Source organism: Crinia signifera, chromosome 1, assembly GCF_055691185.1.
Source record: "Crinia signifera chromosome 1, ASM5569118v1, whole genome shotgun sequence".
Lineage (NCBI taxonomy): Eukaryota > Metazoa > Chordata > Amphibia > Anura > Myobatrachidae > Crinia > Crinia signifera.
In genome coordinates, this window is record NC_139217.1 from 301,655,774 (window position 1) to 301,677,763 (window position 21,990).

Sequence of the window (21,990 nt, forward strand, 5' to 3'; positions counted from 1 at the left end):
GACACCTGTGAAGCCCGCGAGGGGACACGTATAACTGTGAAGGTATCCGCGTCCCCTCGTGGGGCTCGCTACGCTCGCCACGCTTCGGGCTCGGTGGCTCGCTGCGCTCGCCACACTATTCTATTCTCAACTCCACGCCGACGTGGATAGTGGGGGTATGAAAAGGTCGTAGGACGCGTACCGCCGCCCCTCGCGGGCTCGCTGCGCTCGCCACGCTTCGGGTTCACGTTTATAGTGGGGGGTGGCGTGGGGGTGCATTTAACATTGTTAGCACCCATTTGGGTGCTCAAAAGCACCCTTTAGGGTGCTTATACGATTTTTGGTCGTATAGGGGGTCAAAATCGCGTCGCATCGCATCGCATGCCATCGGGTGCATGGCATGCGATGCGATGCGATCTGTTCGTCGTACGACGGACATCGGGGGCGCCGCCAAAATACGCAAGTACCCAGTAATCTGACTTGGAAAAGTTGAACATATGTGTTCTGCATTATTTGTGCTCGGTAGACAAATACAGTCATTAAAAAATATATATTATAAGTACATTGTGCCTACTCCCAAATTATTACCACTGCATCTGAATTTAGGTTTATATCTAGACTGTGTACTTCTGTATGGTTAGCCTTCGTTACCTCTTTTTATGGCTGTGCTTATTTTTTAACTGTCTCATAAATGCCAAAGCAAGTAATTTGTTGTCTTTATTATGTGACATCTACAGTAGCAATCACTGGCGCTCCGTGACGATGATGTTATTGCCGAGATTCTTTGTCTTTTATGGTATTTAAATTTGAATCCCAAAGAAACCACACATTAGCTCTGTCCGTGACTAATCCCAATAAGTCTTACTTGAGCTGTAAGCGCTCCTACAGTATATCTAGTAGGCTCATGGTGGTGCTTTGCGGTTTTATTTATTAGAAAATACCATGACACTACTTTCATGAGTTATCGTACAGATTTTTAATACGTTACCTTACAACAGGCATGGCCAAACTGTGGCCCTGGAGCTGTTGTGAACCTACACATCCCAGCATGCCCTGCCGTAGTTTTAGCATTCTCTAATAGCAAAACTGCAGTAAGGCATGATGGGGCTTGTAGTTTCACAACAGCTGGAGGGCCATAGTTTTGCCATGCCTGCCTTACAACAAAAGGGAACAAAACTGAGTTGAGAATACACACATCGGGAGTTTATTACAAGAATTTCCAATGAAGTCATATTCTGGCTACAGTAATAACTTGTATGTAAAAGCAACAGAATGATATAGTAACTTGTGGAGTCTACTGTTTGGAATAGAACAGATTCTCCTGTGATGCATTAATTCATTTTCCATTACATTATTTGACACTGAGCTGTGAATTATCTAAGATAAAAAAAATTGAAAAACCAATAATTTAATTTCTCTCGAGGAATATACAGTAAAGCAGTGTCTCAAGGGATCTCACACCTGGCACTTTGTATCAAGTCTGCACAGATCTTATACAGATGCTTCTACAAAATAAAATGGAGAAAAATAACAAACTAAGAGCCTGACGGAGAGCACTATGCCTATTTACATGGAGTGAAGTGTTTGAGGTGTGGGATATCTTTTACAGATGACCTATGTACATGTCCCAGCCCTCATAACACACTCCTCCTGCAGTCCTTCACCATCTCTCCACATCTTCTTACAGCCAATGGCTGTCAGCATTCAGATTGGTTGATAGCTCCACCCATCCACCAATCAGCATGCTGACAGCGTAGATCCACCTCCGATGGCTGTTCAGGCACAGGCTGACTGGGTAGAGTGTAGCGGGTCTTATTTATTGCCTTCGCATATGTGGGAACCTCAGGGATGTTGGCTGAACTCCTGTACGGAGGCAAGGAGTCTACCTGGACAGCGGCATTCACCATCAACGTCCGCAAGGGAGTTAGGACTTGGCTGTGTCTGCCCAGCAGGTTAAAGTCCTCCGAAAGGAGTATCCCTGAGATCCTAGATGTGGCAGAAGGAGGTGGCAGACACAGCAAGCTAGTTCGATGATTGATTCAGCTTTTGGGCTGACAACTGAAAGTCTCTGGAAGACTGAGCGGTCAGACGGAAGCGATCCTTAACTCGGATTGTAACTACTTGGATGCAGCAGAAACAAAACTGGACGCCTTCTTGGCTTGAAACGAATAACCAAAAGGATAACTGAATAAAGCCTAACCGGCAACTTAGGATGGCCTACTTGGCAGATACCAGAAAAGAAACATCGTAACTGGATATTCTCCAGCGGGTAGTAGGGAGTCTACAGGAAGCAGACGTTCTGGGTAACTGATACAACTGATACACACGGAGCACTTAGCCCTAGTGTGCATGTGTATCATGGAGTCAGTCCCTGTCCCAGCCTCCAGTTGGACAAGGACTGATATGAATGGCAAATATTCTCTGTACAGTGTTGTGTAAATGAATGGTGCTAGGTATATAAGTAATAATTATTATTATAATAACAACCTCTTCACTCGGATGGGCATCCGTAGGCAATTCAAAATGCTGCAAAAAGAAATTTGATCAAATTGATTCCATTGATCAAATAATAAATAACCACTTACGTCTGAAATGCAGTGAATTCATTGCTTTGTACTAAATATATTAAACAAACGTATACTATGCTCTGTATAAAGATCTAGTTGCTGTGTCCTCTGGCCTTGAATCAGCTTTGCTGTAAATTCTTTCTCTCCCCACATCATAAAGTAATAAAGATCTTCTGTTATTACTAAACACACCTCACCATATAAGGGTCAATTTTTCTTAATCTCTTTGGCTGTTAAAGAAAAAGAGAAACAATAAAGCTGAGACCATTCATGAATTGATACAGAATACTGGGCCTGATTCACTACCTGTCGCTATTCAGCAATTTCTGCACTTTCCACATGCACATTTGCCACAGTGTGCATGCGAGGGGACTCAAACTGCGTTCACATCCTGTTTGGCTGCTTTGCCATTTCCTTGGTTACATGTTCTGCATTTCCAGGTATATAAAGATGGTGTTGGGCAGCACGGATGGTGTAAAGGTTAGCATTACTGCCTCACAGCGCTGAGGTCATGGGTTCGATTCCCACCATGGCCCTAACTGTGCAGAGTTTTTATATTCACCCTGTACTTGCGTGCGTTTCCTCCGGGTACTCCGGTTTCCTCCCACAATCCAAAATTATACTGGTTGGCTAATTGGCTCCCAACAAATTAACCCTAGCATGTAGGTGTGCGCATGTTCATATAGAGTGTAAGCTCCATTGGGACAGGGACTGATGTGACTGTTCAAATATTCTGAAACTGTTAATAATAAATAAATAATAAAGGCTGAGCAGTTACACTGTAGACTGAATACTTACAAATGTGCATTCTTTACACCTATAATATCAACAGAAAGAGCAAAAGAGGTCTATGTAATGCAAAGAATATTAATTTCTGATGATCAGGTCATGGTCTGGATTATTAAAACTAATTTCAGAACAGGTGCATTGCCAAGTTAAATTTATTTATGGAACCAAGACAATAAAAATAGACTGTAGTAGTTCAGTGGTTTGTACCATTAAACTGATGTTTGAAAGATTTAGCAGGCTGAGATGTCCTCTAATCTAAAACAGAAGTAAAACCTCAAAATGCAGAATAGACAGTAACAATGTGATGTCACTGTGATGTCACTGTGATAAGCAGAAATCATTACATCATGCACTCATGTTTTGTGAAGATGTTTCTGAAATCAGCATCCTTGTACTTAATGCAGGCAGTGACTGATACACATATTCACCTGGGTAAGGGTCATAAGGTCAGCACTAATAAGTTAATAGGTCAACCACTATTGGTCAACAGGCCAAAATGTTGACATGGGAAAGGTTGACGTGAAAAAAAATGTGGGGTTTTCACTTTTGGGTGTCTGTCGACATAGACACCGTATAAATGTACCATGTCTTCTCACGAGGCTCACTTCACTTGCCATGCTTTGGGCACTGTTATAATCTAACTCTATGTCTACTTGGAGGTAAAGTGTGAAAGAACCTTTTTTGATGTTTTCATGTTGCATGTGTCGACCTTTGACCGTGTTGACCTTTTTCAGGTGTCGACCAATAGCTGTTGACCTTTTGACTGCTGAAACTATTAGTGTTGACCTGCCAACCGCAGGATCACTCCTTTTCACTTGCCATCTTGTTTACTAAAGACAGTAGATGGTGGCGTGGATAGTGGCAGTACGAGCCCCCCAACCCCTGGCATTTCATGTCACATGGTTGTCAGCAAACGTCCTTCTCCCACTAGGATTTATTAACTACCATTTGAACATGTAGAAGTAGGTGCAAACTTGTCTTTTCTATATCCAATTTTCTCTAAGGTTTTATAGCTTATTGCATTTTAAGATGCTCCTACATGGAACAAGTTATATGGACAGTTAGATATCATTAAAGTGGGAATGATTCCGTGCATATTTGGACCTACAATAACTGCTAATTATAAGCAACAGTTCCTTAGCAGCTTCCAGTCTAGAGCCTGATTCACACCTGCTCGCTGGGCTGGGAGTGTTTGGAGCCCAGTGAGCAGTTTATCACCGCCCCGCCTAACGCACGCCCCCCCCCCCCCGTCCCTGTGCACAGCTGCGAACATGTACACATCCAAATTAGAGTGGCTAATCCCGGGATCGGCGGGATCCCGGTATTTGGCCTCAAAAAGTCAGGGATTTCAATCCAATCCAAATTGGTGTATCCAATCCCGAGATTTCGGGATTAGACTGCGCATGCGCAGTCTAATGCCGGGCAGCGTCTGAGCACTCGCCCGGCTGTTCCCGAATCCTGACCCCTGCATGCCGCCTGCGTAGCATGACAGTAGAGGTCGCGCTGCGCAGGCCACACCGCCCACTCTGACGCAGCCTTCTCCTGTGCCCGCCCCCTTCCACTCTCCAACTGCCCGCCCACCCCTGCTCCTCTGCCCGGCCGCTGCCTTCTTTCCGGCCTGCCTCTTTGTTCTCCGGCTGCTGCGCATTCTGCTAAGAAGGAGCCTGGAGGCACCGTGCACCTCCAAATCCACTCCCGGCCGGCCGCCCGCTAATGTAAGTAAATGTGCGGGTCGGCCGGTGTGGGGTTGGTATATGAGACACGCTTGACACCTAGGGATGCCAATCCCGGGAATCCCGGGATTGAGCATTTTTCCGGGATTGAAAAAATGCCCCGGGATTGGCATCCCTAATCAAAATGCACAGAGTGCATATTGATTCGTGAGGCAGGATTTCACTCTAGTGGGGCAGTGGCTTAACTGAATGCTGGCCGCTGCCAAATCGCAGCCTTGCATTCCGGTCTGAATCAGGCCCACAGGCCATGAATATCTTGAATAGTTTCTACATGGTTTTATTTAATTTCATTGTCATACTTTGTGTCATTTACCCTTAATCTAACCAAAACAGAACAGCAAATTGAAAGGAAGTTTCTAAATGAGAGGAAATTGTTTTTAATTTGAAACATGTGGTTTTATTTATTGTAAGACCCTTGCGGGAATAAGATTCATGGGGCGTAACATGCTGGTGAAATAACATAATAGCTCAAGTAGGTATAGCAGAGCACAGCTGTTCTGACAATAACCACAACAAAACAATGCCACAAAATAATTGTTTTCGTTGTCATGCAGATGTTTGAAGAAAAATATGAAGTCTGCAGAATTTGTCATTGTGATCTTAACATGAAAAGCCCACAGGCAAAATAAACCGCTTTTCGTAGCTTAGACTCTAAGGTAAACATGCAGTTCAAACCCAATAAAAGACATTTTCTGTTCCCACTTACTTCACTGCTTTCTTGTTTAAAAGTAAGGTAACCCTTGAGTTTAGACCTTTTTTCTATTTCTGAAGTCCCGTGACCGTGGGGGGCTGCTGCAGCCGCCATTTGTGTTCTGTCTTGTGTACCCTCCCATATCATCCAGGAGGCTCCCAAAAATTAGGTGGTTCTCCCGGCCCCCAGGAAGAGTGGGCGAGTCTCCCGCATGGTTGACACCACCCAAAACATAACCACTGTCAGAAGGGCCCAAAGAAGCGATTTGCGCTGAACTGCATCATCATAGCCCACAGTGCCTGTAATCTTAGCAATGTGTAGAGAGGGTGGAATGTGATTTCACAGACAGGCCTCGCTCCCACCAGCACACCTCCATATGCCGCACCACGCATCCCACAATGCATGCCTGGCTACCTGAGTATGAGTATGTTCTAGCTGCATTGTTTGTTGCAGTGTCTCCTTGGGTGACCAACTCATCCCTTTAAACCGGGACACATATTAATTACACAGGTTCTGTGGCAGTTTAAAACCAGGTGAAATGGAGTCAGCCACAGAACCTGTGTAATTAATATGTGTCCCGGATTAAAGGGATGAGTTGGTCACCCTAGTGTCTCCATGCTGGTTTTGGTGAGGCTTATGACTTAGTATCCTAACTATTCTGACCAGAACATGCAAAAGAACTACTGTATATCACATTACAGTCCATTTAAATAGACAAGGATTCATAAATGGTTAACCCTAACCACAGGATAACCCTAAAACTAATGCTGTTATGTTCATATGACTTTATTCTGGTCTGTTCGCACACCTGCGTGTGTTCGTACGGGGCTGATGTTTTTGCATTGCGCATTTCTGCACATGTGCATTCGCTTGGTGCGTGCATCCACGGCGACCAAACTGGTCGCTGGGTGCACGCAGCCATGCTTGTGAATGGACGGTGGAGGGCTGGTCCATTAGCATATGGGAACGCCCAGCATTTCATGGGCATTCTTATGCTAATGGAGCTGTGAAGGACATGCAGGGGGGCAGGCAGCTGACATCACCGGATGTCAGCTGCCCGCCCACTCCTCCCGCCCCCGGAGCGTACATGCATATGTAAGGTTGCTCAGAGCAACCCTACATATGCGTGTATATTCCACATTATTCGATGGTCGGCGACCATCTAATGATGTGGGTGTTCCCCCGCAGGCTGCAAATGGATGTTTATGTAAAACCAGTGTGAATGTACGCACCTTGCGAATGGTGGTCTGGCGAACCACCATTCGCAAGGCGGAATCTGGGTCACTCGCAAGGATGCGAATTCCCATCCGAACGAATGAACCCCAATGAATCATACCCCCATATTGTAGACATGCATCATTTTAAATTTTTTAACATGTCAGCATTTTTTCAATGGACATGTCGGCATTATGAACTAAGTTGTTGACTTCCTGAATGTATACAAAAACTTCAAAGCCCATAATAGAAGAAGATTATTGAATGTGCATAAAAAAGTAATTCAGTTACATTGAGTATTTCAAAGAAGAATAAAAAAAACAGATACAGTATTTCAGTCATTAACAATAAATGTGACTTCCGCTTCCGGTCCTGATGTGAGCGGCCGCAGCTAGTGGGACCTCCGCTGTACCCTCAGTGTTTGCCGCCCCCCAAGCTCCCCTAGATGACCCTGGAAGCGTCAGGGTGAAGCCCCAACGCTGAAGACATGCCCCGCTGTGCCCAGGTCTGAAGGAGCACTGATCGGCGCGCCCACGATCACACAGCACGGAGCCACGAGGGAGGGAGGCCTGCCCGTCACCGCAAGCCGCGCCGGACAGACGGTACGCAGCATCGGCGCCTGAAGGGGGAGAAAGCTGAGCGGTGCCGATGCTGAGCGACCGCCGGCACCTTCCTCCACCTCCGCACCGGCAGTACCCGTGAGTTGTGCCTTGTCACACTGCACACCGCCGGCTGAGCCCACGCACCCATAGACGCGGCAGCCATCTTTGCTCAGACACACTAGCGCTGCCTAGCCTGCCGCTCTCCCTGTGCCACGCTACATTATAATATTGCATTGGAGCCTCCCTGCTCCCTCTACCCTTGACAGGGGATCCTCACAGACAGGGGCACGGGTGAAGGAGCGAAAGCAGCCACCCCAATCAGCAGCGGGGGAGGCAGACAGCCTCTGACCCTGCTGAGACAGAATTACATAGAGCTGGCAGATAGGACACAGCGGGGCACCCCAGAAATCCCACATCTGCAAGCAAAATCAGTCACCCTACCGCCCCACAGTGAACAGCCAATACTGGGCATATTTGATTCCTGCTGAACCCTGGGCAGTGGATGGACAGGTTCCTCTCCCCACAGATGCCGAGGGGATCACAGAAACACAGACAAGAGGAACAGAGATCAAAATCTACCACAAGATCACAGTCACAGTCCAGATCCAAGATGGCCGCATCACATCCTAAACAAAGTGACACAGCGTCCCAAGTTCTGTTTTCCCAGTCATCTGAAACCCCTGAAGGACCGCCTGTCACATACTCTGAAGTAGTGAAGGCCATACAGGAAACCATGGGGCCCCTTATGGAAGCACAAGCGGCCAAATTTAACACAGCCATAAAGGATGTAACAGCACAATTGAAACAGGTGGCCACCATGCAACATGCCACTGATAACAGAGTGGGAGAGCTCTTCCATGATGTGGCCACACTTAAAAACTCCTCTTCCAGTCTTCAACAAACCTGTTACGACTTGCAAAACAAGATTGACGATCTGGAAAACAGGTCCAGGAGAAACAACCTAAGGATTGTGGGCCTGGACGAGGACATTAGAGGCACTGACCTGTACAAATTTCTCCAAATTTCTCTGCCCGAAATGCTCCAGATTGCAGATCAATGTAAAGATATGGTGGTTGAGAGGGCCCACCGACTAGGCCCAACCCGCACCACTAAGGGTAACAGGCCCAGAGTAGTGATATTCCGATGCCTGAACTACTTACATAAAGAGGCAATTTGGTCAGCATCCAGAAGACATCGAGACTTAAAGTGGAATGATGCCAAGATATTTATCTTCCAAGACTACTCCGCGGAAGTGACGAGGGCTAGGAAGGAATTCGCACCGATATGCACGAAGCTGTTCAATGCCAAGAAGAAATTTGCCTTGCTCTATCCAGCTCATCTGAGGCTCTTTGACGGAGATAAGACGAGAGATTTCACAACAGCGGCTGATGCTGAAGGCTACCTGGCCGACCAGGCTCGGGCAGCGGACGCTGATCCAGATCGTCAAGACACCTCTGATCAGGCAGAATGACCTGTTTGGGTATAGTATGTACTCCATTGCGGGGCAATTGAAAAAAGGCCCTTGGGGCGACATTTGTCCTATTGCAGCAAGTAATGCCCCCATCGCATTCCTGGACTGACCCTGGGTATAGATACAAGTTGAGAGGTTTTTGTAACCAAGGTTGGCGGGGCTAACTATAAAAATAAAAGGGGGCAAAATACCAGGGTTTGGGCCATAGCCTAGTATATATAGACCATAGCTATTGGGTAACCAGAATTGGGGCTCTTGGTTACGGAAGTTCTCTTGGGGTGGGACAGATTATTTCATGCGACCTCTAAACCCATGGAACTGGCTGAACTATACGTTTTCCTATGTTTGTTAGGTTTTGGGTGGATGGGGAGCGGGGGGGGGGGGGGAGGGGGGGATTTAACTAGGGGAGTCCGCTAGATAGGAGGAGTCCGCTAGATAGGAGGATGGTGTATGTTAAAGTTCTGATAGAAGTAGTTTTAGTTCTTCCCTCCATGCCTGCTACGGCACAGCAGGAGGAGGTACTGATTTATGTGTTATGTTTTTGTTTATTTTTATATGTTGTTTTTCCCCTGTATGTTCACCTTCCCCTTTTGTGTCTACTCCCAGGTATAGGACCCCGCTTTGAATGTATAGCTACAGTTTGAAATGATGAGGCTCAAGATAGGCTCGTTGAATGTGGGCGGATTTAACACCCCTGCCAAACGCAGGAAGGTGCTCACATATCTGAACAAGATGTCTTTGGACATAGCGCTCCTTCAGGAGACTCACCTCGTCCCCCGTGAAACCTTGAAGCTCAACATGTTGAAATGGTCGGTGATGGCTTCGGCCTCCTTCAACTCTAAATCACGGGGATGGTGATCCTCATAAGAAGTGCTATTGACTACAAGGTGACGTCGACTGAAGTCGATGAAGGGGGGAGGTATGTGATTGTAAATGTCCTTATACACGACATCCCATATTCAATTTGTAACATATATGCTCCTAATGCAAACCCAAGTGAGTTCTATGCATCCCTGATCGCTAAACTAGACTCATTACAGATCCATTCCCTGATTCTGGGGGGAGATTTCAATGTTGTAGCTTCCCACACATTAGATAGGAATACTACTCTGCCTAAACGTAAACGCCAATCTGATGATACCATCGCCTCTCTGTGCGACCGGTACCAGTTGGTAGACTCCTGGAGGACATGTTACCCAGTGGAGAGGGACTATACGTGCCTCTCTGCTGCACATGGTACTCTTTCCAGGATAGACTACATATTGATTCCCAGACACATGTTCCCCAGGGTGACAGAGACTAAGATAGAGACAATTAGCCTTTCTGACCATGCATTGTGTTGGGTTCAGCTTGCTGCCCAGGTCGACAAGGGCCCGATCCGCCAATGGCGCTTCCCGGCATACCTGGCGAACTCCATCCAGTTCAGATCCATGTTGGAGGCGGCCTGGATGGACTTCAAGCATACACATGCAGAGCTAGAAACAACAAACCCTCTGCTATTCTGGCAGTCCTCTAAGGCTGTGCTGAGGGGAAACATTATGTCTTATTGTAGCAAAAGAGACAAAGACCTAAACAAAAGTTATCTAGAAGCCCAAGCCCACCTGACGGCCTCATATGTCACCTTTAAAAATAACCCTACAGCGCCCAATAAAGCTAATTATCATAGGGACAAGATGAACTTTGACAATATTCTGACGGGCCTAGAGAAGAAATTTAGCTTCCTCAAAAATAGCAAATTCCACCGGTTCGGTAACAAAGCAGGAAAGTTATTAACACACTTACTAGCTGGTAGGCGCCCTCCTAATATAAGAGCCGTCAGAGATCCCATGGGAGAATTGAGGAAAACTAACGCTGACATAGCGGAAGTGTTCCAACGATTCTATTCAGCTCTTTACTCCTCCCCTGTGATAGACAGCACAGCTAAAAACGATTTTTGGGCCAACCTTAATTTACCTAGCTTTACCGATGCTCAAAGGGAGTCCCTAACCTTACCTATTACCCCGGAGGAGATCCAGGCCACAATAGCGGGGCTTAAAAATGGGAAATCCCCAGGCCCAGATGGATTCGCCAATGAATACTATAAGATTCTGGCATCCAAATTAGCTTCCCCATTGGCGGCAACGTTTAACGCAGTCATGTCTGGTGAGGCCCTCCCTAAATATTTTAACTCAGCAATTATCCGACTCCTCCCCAAACCAGGAAGAGATTCCGAGGACCCTAGCTCGTATCGACCGATTTCCCTGTTAAATACAGATTATAAGTTACTCACTAAGGTGATGTCCGATAGGCTCAAAATGACACTCCCACATTTAGTACATCCAGATCAGTCGGGGTTTGTGTGGGGGCGCCAGTCTGTTGTAAACATACGCAAGCTGTTAGCAGTTATGGAGTGGCTCAGGGCCCACCCATCCAGGGATCAGAATGTAGTTCTCTCCCTGGATGCGGAAAAAGCCTTTGATTTGATCACCTGGGACCACGTCCTGGAAACACTGCATAGATTCAGGGCCCCCCCACGATTCACCGCCTTACTCCAAACGCTATACACAGAACCTGCCACCCAAATACTTAACAATGGGTTTCTCTCCCAACCCTTTCACACACAAAGAGGCACTCGACAGGGATGCCCACTGTCTCCATTGCTATTCGCCCTGGCCCTGGAGCCTTTGGCCATAGCCCTAAGATCATCGGCCACTTACAAAGGAATTAGAGTCGGAAGAGAAGAGGCCAAATTGGCGCTCTTTGCCGACGACATGCTGGTGTTCACATCGAATCCAGAGGCGGCCATACCAGAAATAATATCTATCATTGAGAGATTTGGGTCCTTCTCTGGATTCAAGGTCAATTATAACAAATCCGAGTTAATGATTCTCACGGGACCTAAAGACCCTCCCACCCCAGGATCTCCCCTAGCCCAATTTGCAGCGGCAGGGCAGGGCAGGGCAGCGGTCATCAAGAGTATAGCATTTCCCAAGTTATCCTATTTGCTCCAAATGATACCCTTATCCCTCACCAGACATGACTGCTCCATAGTACAGAAGGTCTTTTCGAAGTTCCTATGGGCGGATAAAAAGCCTAAAGTGGCATATTCAAAGCTACAACTACCTAGATCCGAGGTAGGACTTAATATTCCTGATCCTGCAATCTTTAGCAGAGCAGTCTGCTTTAGGTATATATCGGACTGGTTTTGGCAACATTCCACATTCACTAACCAAGCTATTGAAGAAGCCCTGTTTGCCCCGTACTCCCCAGCAGCACTAATTCATTCCCCCAAAAACATGATTAGAAAAGACATACTGGATAATATTTTATTCAGGGACACATATAAAGCATGGCTACACACAAATAAAGCATTGAGGAGATCCCCCCGGGTCTCACGGCATATAACACTCTGGGGCAACCCAGGGTTCACCCCAGGATTGGATAATCCCCAGTTCTTGATCTGGAAGAAAGCAGGTCTGGCGGCGATCAGGGATGTATATGATCCGGGAGGCCCCCTTCAGTCCTTCGCGGATCTGAAAGATAAATTTAGTTTAACACAGAACCACTTCTTCATGTTCTTGCAAGTAAGACATATGATCCAGTCCCTGCTTCCGGCTGGCCCGGAGGGAGGAGACAGAGATCCAATTCATAACATCATGGTATTGGCCCAAACTGGGACGTATAGGCTAAGGTACTACTATGCAGAGGCAAGAGTCACGGAAGGGGAGAAAAAGTGGATGAGATCTATGTCAGCGTGGAAGTCAGATATACCTGCGCTCCCAGATTGTGGGAAGGTTTTGAAGCACTGCCAGCAGACTATGAAATACCTTCATTCAGCGGCCCTCCAGGAGGTACACTGGAAGGTTTTGAACAGAGCATACGTAGCCCCGGTACAAAGGGCACACATGCTACCTGGAAAACTTGACTCCTGTGTTAAGTGTGGACAAAGAAGGGCCACCTTTTTCCACAACCTTTGGCAGTGCAGCAAAATTGCTACATACTGGAACAAGCTGTTTGCATTTATAAACTGCACCTTCCACTTGACACTAACGAAAAACCCCACGGCCTGTTTGTTGCTGGAAATGGGGGAATGGGATTGGGGGGGAAAAAGAAAACCTTGCTACTAGTAATAACAATGATACTAGGCATAGCAAAGAAATTAGTGATGAAGCACTGGATAAAAAAAACCACACCATCTATATTGGAGACGAAGAATACACTGTTAAACAGCCTTTATATGGAAAGGCAAGCCACAATACCAGACATTGAGTCCGGGGTGATGAGATTTTATAAAAAATGGGGGCCATACATTGAAACCTTGCCTAGTGTCACCCAATCACAAATATTACGCTTATACGAAAATACCTCATGGTTCCTGGTCTGCCAATTAAACACTGTTTGATCCTTTGGAAGAGGTTCTAGTCTAGGAAAACTCTAAACATACAAAACCACAAGTTATAGCCACCCTTACGCCTCTCATGAAATACAGACATAGCTGTCCCATTACCTATCCTTCCCCATACCTTTCCCTTGTACTGTTTACTTTTTTATGTTTATGTATGTTTACAGATATTGTTTCTTGGTAAAATTGAAAATATTGGTCACCCTGCGCGGTGTTTTGTTGTCAAACAAGGACTGTATTATCGCCTTGATATAACCATGTCAAATTGTGACCTCTACAATAAAACGTGTTTTAAAAAAAAAACAATAAATGTAAGTTCTGTTTTGCAACAAGACAGATGCCAGTACTATATTTGCATATTTCGGAGGTCTGAGGTGAAATTTAATAGGATGAGAGAATCAGAAAGTGAAAGATTTGATAAGAAATCTCCAGGTTTTTTTTTAAAGTGGCAATCATTTACACTGCAAAGTTTCATTTTGCAATGTTAATAATTGACGCTTTAAAAAAAGCAGCACCACACAATTCCCCAAAACTGTACAATGAATTATGTACTGTATATGTTCCTTAGTAGTACGTATATATATATATATATATATATATATATATATATATATATATATATATATATATAGACTGTATTTTGTACCAGTTTTCAGAAGAATAATAAAACTTTTTGTCACTTTGTAAAACTTGTTTTTAAAACTCGAAGGAACGCATCAAACATGTACGAGACCGTTCCCAAGTGTTCAGTTCAGTTCCTAAGTAATGTTTTTTTAATTACTTTTTTATTGCGTGGGAGGACAAGTGGTTTTGGCAGCCAGTGATGTTGGCAAAATATGAGCTGCGAGGATAGCGGGTAATTTTTAGCTCTCTTTCCACTCCAAATAGCTGTTTTGGCCGTAGGCAGCCTTATGTGCTAAGTAAAGGCAACAGGTAGCTCAAGGGATTCACAGTGCAGAAATGGAGCTCTCCACAGCGTCTTAAGGGCAGCCTGGAACAGTAACTGTACAGTATATTTCTTGTGTTAGTGCTCCCCGTTACTGTTTGTAGCACAATCACTACCACAATTCTACCTTGTCCCTACCCTGTTGTTATTTAAAACTAACAGTTATTCCAAGCATAAAGGGGTATACACACGGAGCAATTTTGTGCTCTTTTCTAATCAATATGACTAGATTGCTTAGAAAGTAAGCCCAGATTGCTCTGTGTGTGTACCACGAGCAATTAACTATCTCCTGCTAAGTCAGTGCATGCAGTCAAAATCTATTCAAATTGCTTAGCAAGCGACTGCAAATCTCTCTGTGTGTACAGAATGAGCGATAGTGATCGAGATCTCTCATTCTGAACCACTACCCTGCCTTTTTTTTTGCTTATGCAAAATTGCCTAGCAAAATCGCTCAGCACAAATCACTGCATGTGTATGTGCTCTCCATGGACGATCTGGACACAGGGAAATCACCTACCCTAAATAGCTTAGCAAAATAGCTTAGCACACCTCTCTATCTGGGGCGTAGGGAGGCTGCTCTCTCCCCCCGCCTGTTCCCTGCTCTGCCCGGCTTCGCTCAGCTGCCCAGTCCTCTGCTATTAAGTCTGCTGCTGGACCACTAGCCAATAGGCGCTTGCGGTCCAGCAGCCTATCAGAAGCAGCATTGATGGCTGCTGGACCGCAAGCGTCTATTGGCTAGCAGTTCAGCCTGGAGACTTAAGTGAAAATATCTGCGGACAGGGGCAGCTCAGCCAGAGAGAGCAGGGAGCGGGCGGGGAGCAGGCGGGCATGGAGGGCAACAGGCAATATTAGTCCCACTTGGCAACAGGCAATATTAGTCAACGGGCAATATTAGGCAACGGGCAATATTAGTCCCACTTGGCAACAGGCAATATTAGTCCCCCCTTGGCAACGAGCAATATTAGTCCCCCTTGGCAACAAGCAATATTAGTCCCCGTGGCACCGAGCTATTTCAGTCCCCCTTGGCAACAAGCTATTTCAGTCCCCCTTGCCAACGAGCTATTTCAGTCCCCCTTGGCATTGAGCATAAAGCCCCTGTGTAATGGGCATTACGGTCTGTTATATAGTATGTAATGGGCATCATGTGTGGCCTTATGTGTAATTGGCATTTCATGTGGCTTTATGTGTAATGGGTATTAAAAAGTTCACTAAAATGTGCAATGGGCATTACGGTGTGTGGCATAATGTTAGGCCGCATACCCTTTTCATTGCGCAATAGCCCCGACTACAACAAATGGGGGGCGCGAAACATGCCCTTGCTCCGGGCACCGTGGCACCTAGCTACACCACTGCTCTCTATGCGTGTACAGTCCCCCCTCTGAGACAAACATAGTCATCAGATATCATGGTTTAATGTATAGATAAATTATTTTATTTTCTTGTGTGTGATGCACCTTCTGGAGTAGACAAGTGAACCTATGCCCTAGTGTGGCATGGAGGAGAGAGTAGCAGCAACAAAGGGGGTAATGCAGACCTGATAGCACAGAGAGTGATCGATAGACTGCACATGTGTGCAGCCCATAGTCCACATGCGTGAGGCCATCCTGCAATGAAGTTCTTCTACTTCATTGTTCCTGTACTGTAATACATTCATTCTATCCAATAAGCACCTTGAGTCCTATTGGAAAAACAGCGCTATATAAATAAAATTATAATTATTATTACTTTTTCTATATGCACGCTGTTCACAAGGTGATTCACAGGAATTAGGCATCTGGGGGTGGAAAACGGCCATTTAGTGGGAGTGGTGGGAGTGCTTTGAAAAATGCATGCGTTCCTAGGAAAACACTGAGGGGGGAAATTTACTAAGAATACGAATACGATTATTAGTATTTGTATTCTTAATACGAATGAATACGAATGCATACAGCTGTTTTAGCCGTATGCAAATTCGTATTCCGGAGGGGAATTTACAAAGCAGTCAAATATGACTGCTTTGTAATCCCCGAATTCGTATTAATTCGTATTAGCGGCTGTATATACGGCCGCTAATACGAATTCGTATAGGCAGTCTGCATGGATAAGTCAGATCCGTGCAGGCTGCAGTGTGGGTACGGGCTGATTCAAGTGTAAATATTACAATAAACCATTGGGTTTTGCTGTGAAACTATGAGTCCCAGCAAGCCTGGAATGCATACTGGGACTTGGAGAACCACAAGTCCCAACATGCGGCCCATTAATGGGCTTTCTGGGACTATTAGTTCCACAGCAAAACCAATAGCTAAATAAAAGCACCCTGACACTAGAAAAATAAAACTTTAATACATATAGCCCATACATACTGATACTTAACTATCTTGAGCCCATCGGTCCTGGGGACTGGTGTCCTGGGGTCTGGTGTCCTGGGGTCCGGTGTCCAAAGAAATCATAGGGGGACCTGTGGACCTGGTCCTCTTCACTCCTGAAGTAGTCCAGCGTACTTGGCAAAAAAATAAACTGAACACCCAGACCATTGCGAACAGTGAGAAGCCCAATGGTATATTCTCATTTTTACACTTGAATCAGCCCGGTACCCACAGTCCAGGGGTACCGGGAACAACACCAGGCTTCAGCCTGGGCAGGTAAGTTCTGGAGGGGGGGCACCCCTTCGTTGGGGGGGGGGTCCCCACTCCCCCAGGACCCCTGCCCAAGCTAACTGATCGGTAGGGTTAATGTTTTGGCCGTGGGACCTTATATAATAAGTGTTCCATGGCTGTGATATTACCCTGCTGGCTGGTTGGGCCTGGGGCTGGTTCTTAAAATACGGGGGACCCTATTTATTTTGGGAACCAGGCCTGGGTCTGGGGCTGGTTTTAAAAAATCAGCGGAGGCCTACGCAAATTGTTTCCTGCTTTTTTTAAACCAGGCCCGGCTCTTTAAGTCTGGTGCTGGTTGCGGCCGTGGGGGGGGGGGGGACCCCACGCCGTTTTTTAAATGTATTTATTTTTCTTTTTTTTTTTACACACGGCAACCTGCACGGATCTGACTGATCCATGTCATTAAAGCCAAATACGCCAGGAAAATGAAGTATATTTTCCTGGCTTATTTGACCGGCAATTAGTGGCCATTTACCGCTAATTAGCAGGCGTATTCTAAATTACGCTTAGTAAATTAGGAATCACCATTCTTTTAAATGGTGATTCCTGTCATATTCTATCAATGGTATATCCATTCGTATTTGTAAATACAAATGTGCCATCAATACGAATACGAATTGGCGTATGTTCGGGATAGTAAATCCCGAAAATACAAATGTGTAAACAATAGGTGTATTTCTGCATACGAATACAGCTATTTTCTACAAAGAAAATGTCCCCCTGAGTATGGTTCTGGCTACTCTCAACCTGAGATGACTTGTGCCATTGTTAAAATCATTCAATGATGAGCCTGTTACGATGGGTTTTGGACGTATTCGCTCTTCTGCAAATAGTTGTTTAGCCATACACATCCATTTACACACCAGTCACATTAATTCACAGAGCATTTCACTTTAATTATTCATTTACAATTTCACTTTAGCAAGGCGGCGGTTTAACTGAATACTGGCCGCTGCAAATTCATGGCTGTGCTATCAGGTCTGAATTACCTCCAATGTCTCTAGGTCAATGGTTTCCAAACACTGTCCTCAAGGCACTGCACCAGTCCATGCTTAGGCACAGGTGACTTAATTAGTACCTCATTTAGTTTGACTACCATCTGTGCAGAAGCTTTGATAGCCCTAAAATCTTTACTATCGGGGTGACTTGAGGGCCGCATGTGGGAGCCAGTCCTCTAGGGACATAATCATACTGAGCAGGTGTGATGTCTTTATGGTGCATGTTACAGTACATCAGAATAAAACACCTTACCTAATTGCTTGGGGGCTAAATGCCAGGAGAAAAATTGTTTAAGTAATGTTCCTAATATGGTACTCCAAGGTAAAAAGTTTGGACTGCTAGAATTGGTTTTTGGTTTGCATTTGCCTGTAATAATGTGGCTGATTCGGTGCCATTGGAATCCGGCCCCAGCACCTATGGTCGGGATTTGCTCATGCATTTAATGGGCATCCCCATATAAACACCTGCTGTTTCCCTGGGAACGCAGACGGACTTATGTCTGCTGGGGCAGGCGGCTGACGGCACATGACGTTTAGGGCCTTATTTTAGTTCACTCTTTCTGACAAAATCCTTCTTAGATGGGCAAAACCATGGCCCTTATTCTGATCTGGGCGGTACGGCCCGCGTGCGGCCGTACCGCCGATGTTTTCGCTCTGCACATGCGCAGAGGTCACTCTGCGCATGTGCAGGGGAAATCGCCGCACAAAAATTTTATACGCCGCAAAGGGGGCGTATAGGGGCGTGAGGGGCTTAATAGCCTCATTTACCTATGAATACGCCCAGCGTTTCATGGGCGTTCCCATGCAAACGCGGGGCGTATGCATGGTAATGAGGCTATGACGCCAGTGATGGGGGCGGAAAGCTGACATCGCCGGATGTCAGCTCTCCGCCCCCATACAAGCTTTCACACGGACGATTGTCCGTGTGGTCTAAGCTTGCGGGAGCTGCTGGAGCGTGCGGCCCTGCCTTCGATGGTCGCCGACCATCGAATGCAGGGGGCAGCTCCCACCATGGTGGAGGCGTACGCCCCACCATTTTCATGCGGATCGCCAGCCGTCCGCGTACGGACGGCCGTGGCGATCCGTATTGTAGGCGGGGATTGGTTTGTGCGGCCGGAGCAACGTATGCGGCTCCGGCCGCACAGACCAGAATAAGGGCCCATGTGCACTGCAGGTAGGGGAAGATGTAACTTGTGCAGATATAATTAGATTTGGGTGGGGTTTTACTTCAAAGTGAGATCTATATTGCAGTGTAAAAATAAAGCAGCCAGTATTTTCCCTGCACAGAAACAAAATAACTCACCCAAATCTAATTCTCTCTGCACATTTTACATCTGCCCCCCTGCAGTGCACATGGTTTTGTCCATCTAAGAAGGATTTTGTCAGAAAGAGTGAACCAAAATAAGGCCCTTAGTGTCCACCCCGCCTTCGGCGGACTACGTTGAAAATAAAAGTAAATTCAGACTAACTTTTATTTCCGAAGGGGAGAGAAATCATTCGTTGATCGATGACATGATATCTCTCCACTTTCGGCCACATGCGAGGGGATGTGTTTGCGTACATCCCCTTGCATGTCAGAATATTTGGCAGCGCAGGGGGTAGGCAGTCTCCTGGGGGGCAGGCGGCATTAAGCTGCTTGCTAAGCAGCAAACAACATGAATTAGGCCCAATGTTCACCGTCTACATTTTGTCCAAGATTAGGTAAACAAAAGTGTGATCATTTTAAATAACAGTATAATGTATGAATGAATGAATGTTGACTTTCTTTGTGCCATTTCTGACATTTACATTGTAGAGTTGCCAAATCAATGAAAGTTCCTGTCTATGAAACGCCTACTGGCTGGAAATATTTTGCAAACCTAATGGACTCGGGGCGATGTTCACTCTGTGGAGAAGAGAGTTTTGGCACAGGTAAAATATATTTATATACTAGCTGAGGTACCTGGCATTGCTCAGGTTTGGTTGTGCAATTGGCATTACTTGAAGTTGATCCTGCTTTTGTTTTAAGCTTAACTGCTCGCCATGTCCATGGTGTGACCGGCATACACCTGTCTGTGGTGGGCTTCTGATTTTGGAGTATATCCTGTAAATATTTAATGAAGAATAGTCCTTTTATTGTGGTAATTAAACTTTTTTTTTTAAAGCTTGCTCATAATAATAATCTGACCAGAAACAAGAGCAAAACACTGTTTAATTATGTTGCAAATGCTGAAAACTGAAATATCAGTCCATCTCACATTGAGCCTGACTGTAATATGTACTGTATTGCCCAGCAACAGGGCAGTGGCTGTGTAATACCGTACTGCTAGTATTAAAGCAGAAGGCATCTGTAGGAGACACCTCCTCCCAGTATGTGCAGACTGAAGATACAGCATTGGATCTCCATTGGTCTGGATGGTCACAGCCCTCGGCCAGCTGAATAAGCCGAAGTTCACTTAGGGCCGATTCAGGCCTATTTGTATGAGTTCGGCCCATTCCCCGATATTTGGGTTCTGTGAATACGAAAACCCTCGGAGCGAATGGCTTCAGTGAGTTTCACAGGTCAGGGGGCGATAACAGGGGAATGCCCATAAAAATGTTGGGCGTTCCCCTGGGAAACAGAGGGTCGATGCCTGCATGGGGCGGGAGGCTGACGTCAGCATCCTCCCCTTTTTGGTGATCTCCGTCCAGGATAAAAGTAAGTATAGACTTCCTTTTATCCACGAATGGAGGAAAAATCAATACCATCGAATGATTTTTCATCCAGCCAGCCGCATGCGAGGGGATGTGTACGCATACAAATCCCCTCACATGCCAGCAGGTGGCGTTTTCCTGTTTGCTAGGCTGCGAACAGGTCTGAATCAGGCCTCTAGTCTGATTGTCCTAACGCCGCTTCCAGGTCCAGCAAGTGTGCACCCGACAATACAGACCCTGGGTTATGAATGCAAAAACCCAGGGATGACAAGCCTTGTATTGTAGCATTGTCCCTGACGCCACCCAGACACAGAAGGGTCCTGCACATGTGCCATCCCCTCTCCCATGGGATTTGTATGTAAACCATCTGCTGATGTTCACAAAACATTTGCAATATATTCTGGTCCTAAAATGTGGTTTCTTATTACGGCATCTTGTATCTGATGCCAATGCTATTCATCTGAAAGAAAGTAAAGAACATGTTTAACCCTATGCGTGCCAAGTGAATTTGTCAAAATAGATAGGAAAATTGGCAAGCAAACATTTGCCGTAATGTTTGCCTTAAATAGGAAATATAAGCTTTTTTTACACATTTTTTTATTTGAATTTATGTAACAAATGTGAGCATCGCTGGCATGTTTAGCAGATATTTTGCACATCCCGCACAGAGATGTAGCACAGCTTGTCATGATGGGACATCCAGTTCATTTTTTTAAGCACTTCGGTATTTCCCCTTAATTTCCTGAGGTAATCACTGGCTGAATGCCCCAATGGGAGAAAATAGTTTCCCAAGATGAGGACTTTGTGTAAGATTTATGACCTTAAAAGCCTATTGCATATTTTCCCATTTCATGTATCAGTGTTCAGACCTGATTGCAGGACAGTTTTGTCCTCAAAATGGGAAAAAACAAGTTGCACTGCAATTGGGGCTCTTTTAGATTTAGGGACTGATTCAGACCTGTTTGCTAGGCTGCATATACTCGCAGCCTAGCGAACAGGTCAGCACCAACTGCCGCCACGCCAAATGTCTGCCCCCACTGCCTGTGCATCCCCTCGCATGCAGCCAATGGGAAGAGAGATCATTCGAGGGTCGCCGATCTTCGAATAATTTTTCTCCCCTTTGGTAATAAAAGTCAGTCTGAACTGACTTTTATTTCTGCCGGAGATGGCCGAAAAGGGGGCATATGCTAATGTCATGTGACGTCAGCCGCCTGATCCGAGCAGGCATCGATCCGCCTTCATTCCCACGGGAACACCCAGCATTTTCATGGGGACGTCCATAAAACGATGGGCGTTCCCCTGCTGCAGT

General features: G+C 45.8%; 1 protein-coding gene across 1 annotated transcript in view; it reads left to right on the forward strand.

Annotated features, from left to right (window-relative positions):
* Positions 1-21,990, forward strand: part of PGM5 (phosphoglucomutase 5) — a 118,079-nt gene that overhangs the window by 44,482 nt on the left and 51,607 nt on the right. Inside the window, exon 7 of the mRNA XM_083186061.1 lies at positions 19,804-19,919. Within this exon, the coding sequence (XP_083042187.1) occupies positions 19,804-19,919 (116 nt within the window). The remainder of the gene's footprint in view (positions 1-19,803; positions 19,920-21,990) is intronic.